Genomic DNA, 10,081 nt, shown 5'->3' on the forward strand with positions numbered 1-10,081 from the left:
GACCAACGCTGAGACGAAACAACGCTGGACCCGTTTGCTTCTGGTTCAAAATCGCGGCACCACGTTCGATGATGCACTTGTTTTCCGTTCCATGGATCGGCACGCCCGCAGGTCTTTCCGTCCTGGCCCGGTAGCGTGCGATGACTAGTCGTCCTCCGCCAACAGGGTGCCGCTGAAGACGCACGAGGCGCACAACGCCCGGGACGCGCTGGCCAAGGGCATCTACTCGCGCCTCTTCGACTACATCGTGTTCCGCATCAACCAGAGCATCCCGTTCAGCTCGTCCAGCTACTACATCGGCGTGCTGGACATCGCCGGCTTCGGTGAGGGCCGCTGCTCTGACGTGCGCGTGGCCGGAGCGGACCGCACTCCCCATGAAAGTCGATGGGGAGGAGCTTGGGGAGAGGGATCTCCACGGGGGTGGCCGTGGTCCTGTAGTCGATGGAGAGGGGCTTGAGGAGAGTTAACTCCGCGGGGGTGGGCGAAGTCCTGCGGTCGATGGGGAGGGGCTTGAGGAGAGGGATGTCCGCGCGCATGGGCGTAGTCCTACGGTCGATGGGGAGAGGCTTGAGGAGAGGGATGTCCGCGCGCATGGGCGTGGTCCTGCATTCGATGGGGAGGAGCTTGAGGAGAGGGATGTCCGCGCGCATGGCCGTGGTCCTGCATTCGATGGGGAAGGGCTTGAGGAGAGGGATCTCCGCGGGGGTGGGCGTGGTCCCGTGATGTGGTGGGCGTGGGGGCTGGTCGTGGCCTGTGCCGGTGTGTCTAGAAAAGATAGGTCACCCGTTGGCGTTTTATTGTTTACCTTGCAACTGTCTGTGTGCTTGTTTGGGGATGGCTTGGAATGTCGAGGCGCTGACGATAGCGTATCGGGGTCGTCTGGCTTGTCGGCCCGCACGGGTTCATAGTCTGTGCGCATACCGCCATGTACGTTGTCGCCCTGCTATGTGTGCACATATTTCATCAGCTCGGGAGAACAGCCACCGAAACAAAGTCGCTGCGCCTTGGTCTGTTGTGATGTCTGTCGATTTTTCGCTCCCGCCATCATACTGTGCCTTCGTCTTTGACGATATGTGTTCTCTAAAGCCGATTGAGATATTTGGACAGTCGCTGGTAGGGCGAGTTGTCATCCATCGCTGGCCAATCCCACTCGGGAATGCTAAGACTGCTCATGACCCTCAAGCCCAGCTGTTTGTAGCGTCTCACAAAGGCCGTGACGTAGTTTATGACCACAGATGAACAGGACACGGACGCTATTTTCACTCACAAGACATAGTGTGGAAATTTGTGTGCATCAATAGTAATGGGCTTGTGTTTGGAGCATTATCGAGGCTGTCATGTTTCGGGCGCCAACAAGTTCACTTCAAGGTGATGCTGGTGACGAGCTAGGTTCTCTGTAAGGTGTTCACCACTTCAGAACGTCCTCTTCCAGAATACTTCACCATCAACAGTTTCGAGCAGTTCTGCATCAACTACTGCAACGAGAAGCTGCAGCAGTTCTTCAACCAGCGCATCCTGCGAGACGAACAGACGCTGTACGAGAAGGAAGGTCTGGGCGTCAAGAAGATCAGCTACGTCGACAACCAGGATGCCATTGGTGGGTGTCGATGACGCTGCAAAGGCCGGAGGTGCTTGGGTGGAAGACTTGCCCGTCATTGTGACAAGTGGTTTGGTGCGGGAGATCGCCAGCGCTGTCCGGTGGAAGACTTGCCCATCAGTGTGACAGGTGGTTTGGTGCGAGAGATCGCCAGCGCTGTCTGGTGGAAGACTTGCCCGTCATTGTGACAGGTGGTTTGGTGCGAGAGATCGCCAGCGCTATCCGGAATCGGGCGTGGATCGCCCGCTGTTATCACACCCGATTTATATCAGTGTTCTTCACGTCCGCGTCCTCAACTGCATTCGATTTGAGTCAGTTTGCCTGACTTTTATGACGCAGTCTCACGGCTTATGATGGTGATATCCTGTGCGCCGGAGTCACATGGCTCGGACCCATGACTTCCCCGGCTGTGTGTCGCACATCGTCCCGGTCGCGGCGCCGGTCCGCCCTCACCACCCTCCGCCCACCCGCCTGCCCTCCCTCATCACCCTCCCTCACCACCCTCCGCCCACCCGCCTGCCCTCCCTCATCACCCGCCGCCCGCCCGCCCGCCCGCCCGCCCTCCTTCACCACCCGCCCTCACCATCCACCGCCCACCCGCCCGCCCTCCTTCACCACCCGCCCTCACCATCCACCGCCCACCCGCCCCGCCCTCCTTCACCACCCGCCCTCACCGTCCACCGCCCACTCGGCCGTCCGACCTCACCACCCGCCGCCCACCCGCGCGCCGCAGATCTGATCGAGTCGAAGGGCGGCATCCTCTACCTGCTGGACGAGGAGTCGAAGCTGCCCAAGCCGTCGTACGTGCACTTCACGCAGTCGGTGCACAGCGGCTGCGGCGGCTCGTTCCGCCTGGCGCTGCCGCGCAAGTCCAAGCTGCGCGACCACCGCGAGATCCGCGACGACGAGGGCTTCCTCGTGCGCCACTTCGCCGGCGCCGTCTGCTACCAGACGGTGGGTGAAGCACGCGCCGCGCCGCGTCGCACCACAGGCGCTGCGGGGCCGTCCGCGCTTCTGTGCGTCGTCCTCTGTCGGTCGGCGGCCTGACGCCGCTCGTCCGCGGCCGTCCCTGGCGGGTCGGCGTGTGTGGCGCTGGTGAGCGCCGCCCGACGGTCCTCTGTCGCCGCGCGACATGTTGGTGTGGCTGCGGTGTTCCGGAGCGCCGGCGCTGTGCGGGCGGCGGGCACCGGTGCTGCCACCCGTGCCGGTGCTACCACCCGTGACTCGGGGACATCCGCCCGCAGGACAAGTTCCTGGAGAAGAACAACGACGCGCTGCACGGCTCATTGGAGGCGCTTATCCACGAGTCACACAACGGCTTCCTGCAGGCCCTGTTCGCCAGTCAGGCCAGCAATGGGTGAGTGGGGAGTGTTGGCACGCCTCGGCCCCACCCCGCGCTGTGCCGGCGGCCGCTCATGGCGTGGGGTATGGCGCACAAAACATGACCACGCCGGTGAGAACGGTGCCGAGGGGGGAGATGGTGGGATACGAAGGTGGTGAAGAAAGCGATTCCGTTTATCAGTGAGCTGCTAACAGCAGACTAGAGGACGCGTTCAGTCGGAGGACGGGGGTGGGGCAGCGGCGCGTTTTGGGAGGGCGCAGAGGCGAGCGCCGCCTGGCGGCCGGCCGGTCTGCGACGAGCGGCCGGGCTGACGCTGCCCGGCGGCCGCTCTCGCAGGAAGGCGGTCACCCGCGGCAAGCTGTCACTCGGCTCGGTCGGCTCCAAGTTCAAGCAGCAGCTCTCCGACCTGATGGACAAGCTGACGTCGACGGTGAGTGCGCCAGCCGGCGCCGGCGGTGCGCCCGGGAGCGGACGGCTCCTCATCGGGGTCCGTCCGGAGCGGGGCCGGGGGAGGGATGACGCCGGCGTCCGCGTGACGCTCAGGCGGCCGGTGTGCTGTGACCGCTGCGGTGGTTTGGAGCGGACCGAGGCGCCCTGGCGACCAAGACGAGCTTGGTGTTGGCGCGTCGCCAGGCCGCCTGGGCGTCATCGCCATCCCGTGACCATGTGTTGGCTTGTTGGCGAAAGGCTCCACGCGACTTGCCAGGCTGCGATCGGTCAGCCCGATTTAGACAGGACCGCCGATGAGTGTGGGGCGCCGACTCCTGTGTGATCGCCGGCCTCCTGACCGACGGCGCTGCCCGCCGCCAGGGCACCAACTTCATCCGCTGCATCAAGCCCAACCCCAAGATGGTGGACGGCCTGTTCGAGGGCGGTCAGATCCTGTCGCAGCTGCAGTGCTCCGGCATGACAAGCGTGCTGGAGCTGATGCAGCAGGGCTACCCGTCACGCGCCCCCTTCAACGAGCTGTACGCCATGTACACCAAGTACCTGCCGAAAGAGCTGGCCAGACTGGACCCGCGCATGTTCTGTAAGGTAGGACAACGCGCAGGCGTCGGCGGACGCGAAGGCAGCGCAGCAGGGCCGTCGCTGGCATCCGCTGAAAGCGTGTCTGGCGGGTCCCCTTTCTGCGGAAGCGGGCTGCTCGTTTCGGGGCCGGCGGCGCGAGGATTGGCCGCGGCGTATGCGACGCACGACTGACGGTGGGTGCCGCAGTACCGGACGGCACGGAGAGGCTGCCACCGCGGCACCGTCTCGGCCCGCGGTGCCACTGACTGACCCGGTCGGACCCACCTTACCTCCGTCTCGCTGTGTCACGTGTGTTGTGCTCGGCAGCAGCCGTCTGACCGCCCCCCCCCCCCCTCTCCGTCCACAGCTGCTGCTGCACGCGCTGGGGCTCAACGAGCACGACTTCAAGTTCGGCATGACGAAGCTATTCTTCCGACCGGGCAAGTTCGCCGAGTTCGACCAGATCATGAAGTCGGACCCGGAGAACCTGGCGGCGCTGGTAGCGCGCGTGCGCAAGTGGCTGATCGTCTCGCGCTGGAAGAAGGCGCAGTGGTGCGCGCTCTCCGTCATCAAGCTGCGCAACAAGATCCAGTACCGGCGCGCCCACCTGGTGCTGCTGCAGAGCCAGGCTCGCGGCTACCTGGCCCGCAAGCACCACCGGCACCGCTACCAGGCGGCGCTACAGGTCGGTCCGCCGGTGCCGCCGGCACGCTCGTGCCAGGCGCCACGCGGCTGGTGGCAGTCGCGTCCGTGCCACCTCGGTCGTGTGAGGTCGGGACCCGAACCGGGGTGTGGCTCGGGGATTTCTTCGGCGCGAGGCGCCGGCGGTGACAACTTGGGTGTCCCAGGTCATGGCCAGTTTCGAGAGGGCTTTCAGTGGCAGATGCCCGCCGCTCTGAATCAGGCTGCTCGGATGGCGTACAGCCCTCGGGCCGGCGGCTCGTCGCGTGGGACGGCGGCCAGTTTCGTGATGTCTCAGAGCACCAAATGCGGGGAACAGCTGAAAATTCTCGGCAAAACCGTGGTTGCTTATTGATAATCCAAACGGGTCCAGCCCAGCTGTTCGTTGGTCGGGCAACTGACGTGAGGTTGTGACTCAGCTGCGGCTCTTAATCGCTGTTAGGATGTTCGTTATCGAGTGGATATCTCCCCAATATTCTGCTTCGACTAGGTGAGGTGTTAGATCAGTGCTGTCCCCCGTCGGTCGGAGACCACGTGGTGTGGCGGATTGAGCGTGCGGGTCGGTGCGCCGCTTCGGTGACGGTCCCACCCGTCATCTCGCGACATCGACAGGTGAAGGGCCTGCAGGCCACGCTCACCCAGATGTCGGAGATGGTGGCCAAGATGAAGAAAGACCGCGAGGCGTCGGCCAAGCAGGTGCAGCAGTTGCAGGCATCCTTCGAGAAAGTGCTCAAGAGGATTCGCTCCCAGAGAATGTCCAAGGCAGAGGTATGCCGTCAAGCGCGCGGGGGGTCGCTCCTGCGGTCGTGTGCCTCGTGTGACCGCGCACCGTCGGGTGGGACGCGCGGCGAGATTGGGAGCTCGAGCTGTCGACTTTTGCCCCGCTGGCCGATTGCTCGAACTCCTTACCTCGGCCTTCACCCCGCTGATAATACTAGCCGGCCGCCACCGGCCCCGCTCGCGTGTCGCTCGGAATCGGACCAGATCACCGTGCATAATGCGAGCGCAAGTCAGGCAGTTGTGCTAGTGGCGTGCGATGGGACTTCGCTGTATGTTAGCGGTGCAGTGTGATTTCGGCTTATGTCAGTGGTGGGATGCGATTTTGGCGTTTATTAGTGGTGCGGTGTCATATAAATGTTTGTGGTGCGGTGTCATTAAGTGTGTGTTAGTGGTGCGGTGTGATTTAAGTGTATGTTAGTCGTGCGATGTGATTCACGGGTTGTGTCACCAACACTTCAAGTGCTGTTGTCTTTTTGTTTTGCTTCATGTGTTCAGGGGCGTGATGGCCGAGCGGTAAGCCCCTCGGGCTCCCACGCGAGAGGCCCAGCTTCGAATCCTGTTTGCTACGGCTCTTAGCGCTGGCACGGTCGCTGGTGCTCCATAAAAGGGTGCGCGATGGCATGCGTCGCGTTGTCTTTTAACAATAGCTTATGGGTATTGTTAAGTGTATTTTTAATTAACATTATGCGCACAAATAAGACATTACTAATAACTTATTCTTCGTCCGATAACCAGGAGAATGGAGTGATGGGTGTATTAATCTCCCCATTTTTCTGGTTACTCTACGAGCAATAAGGCTATCACTGCTGCGTTATCAATATCCAATTGAAATGTGTTTCGCATGGTTTTCGTTGGCGTCCCTGGGCTCAGGGCCGTGTCGAGCAGAGATCTCCTGGATCCGTCTGTGCGGAGATCAGAGATCCTGGAGAGATCTGATCTCAGAAATCAGAGATCTCTCTGGATCTCAGGTGCATGCTCATAAACGTATCATCCAATCACTGTCATTGACATCCGACATTGGTTTCGCAACTAGCTATTCAGGCAGTGCCGGGTATGCTCTTTTTTCGACCGCACGACACTTTAACAAAGCTGGTTCGTCCAAGGTCTGATCATCTGTTGTGTAGATAGCTGACTTCTTCATGAGAAGCGTTCAAACAGTGCTAGAAGGTCTGCCTGGATCCGGTCCAGCCCGCCCTCTGCGGGAGGTGGAGAGGACGGTGGCCGTGCAGACCCGACCCGTCCCCGGCTGCGAATGGAGGAGCCTGACCTGACCTCGTTCCTCTGGCAGGTGGAGAAGGAGGTGGCCGGCCTGACGGAGACGCTGGCGCGTGAGTTCCGCGGCCTCAAGGCTAAGCTGGAGCAGCAGAAGGTGGCTGAGGAGCAGGAGCGGCTGCGGCTCATCCAGGAGCAGATGGACCGCGAGCGCCGGCGCAAGGAGGAGGAGGAGCGCCGCGCGCGCGAGGAGGAGGAGAACAGGCGCCAGCGCCAGGAGATCGAGGCGCGCCGCAAGCAGGACGAGGAGCTGCGCCGTCGCAAGGAGGAGGCCGACCGCCAGGAGGCTGCGCGCCTGCAGAAGCAGATGGAGCAGGAGCAGCTGGTTAGTCAGATATACGGAGCGAGGTCAGGAGAACGGGGTCAGAGGAGCGTCAAAGCAGAGGCGCTTGCAGTTCCGACCGCGGTCGGGTTTATTGTTGAGTGCTGGGCGATTGGTCGTGCCGTTTGAGTTCGACAGCTCCGAACGCGAGATTTCGGGACCGTCATCTTACTGTCCTTGTTTACTGGCACTAGGTTTTGAAACAGGGAACTATCGGAAGTTATGCACGTTCGACGAGCTACTCATTCTCAGACTGCTGTTTTTGACGGGGATATTGTTTCACTCCACTATCACGTGTTGGCCGCAGTACAGTCGAGTCCAGACCGTGTTGAACCTGTCACGTCACGCGACGCGCCCCGGTTGATCACTGGCGGTGCTGCAGTCTTGTGCCGCACGCACGAGGCGCACATGACACGGGCGAGCCGAGTGAGCGCATCGGGACCCCCGCGCCTGCAGGAGAACGAGCAGCGCCGGGAGCAGCGCGAGCAGGAGCTGCGCGACTATGAGCTGGCGATGCGATTGGCCGAGGAGTCCAAGTCGGGCGGCGTCGAGGACGTGCAGCCGCTGAAACGGTGAGACGCAGAGTCAGAGTGGGAGCCCTGAGTCCAGCAGGTGGCGGGACCGATCCCGTCCACGTCCCCGTCCACGTCCACGTCTACATCCACGTCCACGTCCACGTCCCGCGCCCGTCCCCGTCCCCCGACGAACATGGCGCGATGGTTGGGCCGCCGGCGGCGCGGTGCCCCCCCCCCCCCCCCCTCCCGCTGCGTGGACGGCGGTCTCCCCTTGACTCGGGGTCAGCTGAGGGGCCGCTCGTGAAGGCCAGATCCGCCGCGACGGCTCGGCGCGGGCGGACGCGCCGCGTCGGGTGCGACCGGTCGCGCGCGGCGACACGGTCGGCATGCTCGGCACGCTCCCAGCCGCAGGTGGCCGTGTACCAATCACCCTGACGCTCGCAAATGGCCGGCCGTTGATTGGCGCACTCGGGCCGCCCGGTAATGGCCTTTTCTTAGAAGCGCCCCGAAGGCGTGGGCGTGCTACGGGCGCCGCAGAGCCGCGCAGCTGTTGGCTTACCCTGGACCCAAATCACTGTCATTCGCCCTATGGCCCCGTCGGGCCGTTTATTCGTACATTGGTTCCGTTACTATTATATAGCTGTTGATGGCTCTACCGCTGTAGATAGGCATGCACCGTGTAATCAGCACGCTTTAGTCACGTGACCGCTGGCACGGTACCATTGCGTAGTCGACACAGGTGTTAAGTGGTGCGCTGGGAGCTCCGGAACAGGTGTCCTCCTCTCTCAGAGGGGTGTGCAGCAAACTTCACCAACGTGACTAAGCCAGCTCTGCAGCTTCTCGAAAATGTGCTCCATATGAGCGTGCGCTGATGTCTTTAGGGTCTAGTGGGACGGAACCCCCGGAGCTGGAGCCGGAGCCGGAGCTGCTGCACAGAAGGACCCTGTTTTTCCTTCTGAAGGTATTTGTGTGCAGAACTGTTCAGAACTCATGCCAACCCTCCTCGGGTCCACGTAACTGGATTGCCTTCGATCTGCGAATTGCGGGCGTACCGTGGGGTTTGCGGAAACAGTCTGAGCCGAGCCGAGCCGAGCCAAGCCGAGCAAAACAGGGTGTAGAGTAGTGCGCGCTGAACGAGACCGTGGGCCCTTTGGCCGTCGGGCTTTGAAGCTCAGCTGTGGCGTGGGTCACAAACAGTCGGGTAGCTGCAGCCTCGTCTCTCGTTGATGACATGCCCAGCGGGCTATCCATGGTATTACCCCTGCTGTCATGTTGATGACCGTGCCATGGCTCAGGTCCGTTGATGACCTGCCCACATGGCTATCCATGGTATTGCCCCTGCCATGTCGCTGACCGTACCGTGGCTCAGGTCCGTTGATGACCTGCCCACATGGCTATCCATGGTATTGCTCTTGCCATGTTGCTGACCGTACCATGGCTCAGGTCCGTTGATGACCTGCTCAGCGGGCCATCCATGGTATTACCCCTGCCATGCTGATGACCGCACCCAGGCTCAGGTCGCAGATGATGACGTGCTGGATGACAGAAAGCGAATTGGGCCTACCGATCAAAATTTGTCTTTGTCAAACGCGTGGGAAGTTTTTCACTTTATTTCATTTCTTCTTTTTTTCATTTCATTTTCATCATTCATTTCATTTCATTTCATTCATTTCAGTCATTTCGCTAACTCATGTGATATCTTTTTTTTGTCCTATGATGTCTTATGCTGCTGCGAAACTGGTTTTGACCACGATGGACGTCTGATATCACGGCCGAGCCTCGGGTCTGGGTCACGTTGAGGTGCTCTCATACCTGCATGGCGCAGCGTTCGAAGGTCTTTGTCGCAATTCTCCGTTATCGGCCTCATTTTGCATTCAAGGCAGCTGACTACTGCAATACAAATGTGCTCAAGGCAACTGAAAACTTGTGTGCATTGGTTGGCGTGGCCAAGACTGAAAAAAACATTTTTCGATTATATTTGATTCGAAAAATACAGAGATCTAATGTATGTACTTTTCGGATCTGTGAGCAAGGTTCGTTACCGAAATTCGTTCAAAATGCATCTAAATTGACCGGACCATCGCGTAATCATAATTAAGTCGTTTTAATTCACTTGAATACACAGCCTGTTCCTTAAGTTGGCCCCATTCTGATCCAACGGATATTGTGTTACCTTCAGCTCAAAGTTTTGAAGATGCTGCTGCGTGCTATTTGTGCTTGCTACGGAGGCTTGTCTATTGGTCAGCAGGTATTAGACGGGAAATAAAAAGAATTCGCCAGCGTCTTTTTCGTCCACCGCTTATCCGCAATGGAGTGAATTCATATGGCCGCTAGTTTTGCTGTCGTGACATGTACTTTGAGTTGGCGTCGACGTGGATCCGACACGACGTGAAATAGACTCGGAATCGATTTGGCTGCAGCGGAATCGGGCGCATGGCCAGTAACAATGATCGGCTCCTCTCTCTCTCTCTCCTCTCTCTCTCTCCTCCTCTCTTCTCTCTCCTCTCCTCTCTCATCTCCTCTCTCTCTCTCTCTCTCTCTCTCTCTTCTCTCTCGGTCTCTCT

General features: G+C 60.3%; 1 protein-coding gene across 2 annotated transcripts in view; it reads left to right on the forward strand.

Moving 5' to 3' along the window:
- The window catches only part of jar (Myosin heavy chain 95F jaguar), a 36,284-nt gene that overhangs the window by 18,577 nt on the left and 7,626 nt on the right, over nucleotides 1–10,081 (forward strand). For both annotated transcript variants that reach the window (XM_037223875.1, XM_037223874.1), the window contains exons 10-19: nucleotides 166–323; nucleotides 1,433–1,597; nucleotides 2,331–2,551; nucleotides 2,842–2,954; nucleotides 3,276–3,369; nucleotides 3,750–3,974; nucleotides 4,315–4,632; nucleotides 5,241–5,396; nucleotides 6,697–7,005; nucleotides 7,459–7,574. In XM_037223875.1, coding sequence (XP_037079770.1) covers nucleotides 166–323; nucleotides 1,433–1,597; nucleotides 2,331–2,551; nucleotides 2,842–2,954; nucleotides 3,276–3,369; nucleotides 3,750–3,974; nucleotides 4,315–4,632; nucleotides 5,241–5,396; nucleotides 6,697–7,005; nucleotides 7,459–7,574 — 1,875 coding nt within the window. The remainder of the gene's footprint in view (nucleotides 1–165; nucleotides 324–1,432; nucleotides 1,598–2,330; nucleotides 2,552–2,841; nucleotides 2,955–3,275; nucleotides 3,370–3,749; nucleotides 3,975–4,314; nucleotides 4,633–5,240; nucleotides 5,397–6,696; nucleotides 7,006–7,458; nucleotides 7,575–10,081) is intronic.

Source organism: Pollicipes pollicipes, unplaced genomic scaffold (genome assembly GCF_011947565.3).
Source record: "Pollicipes pollicipes isolate AB1234 unplaced genomic scaffold, Ppol_2.1 Scaffold_4881;HRSCAF=5763_pilon_pilon_pilon, whole genome shotgun sequence".
In the NCBI taxonomy this organism is placed as follows: domain Eukaryota; kingdom Metazoa; phylum Arthropoda; class Thecostraca; order Pollicipedomorpha; family Pollicipedidae; genus Pollicipes; species Pollicipes pollicipes.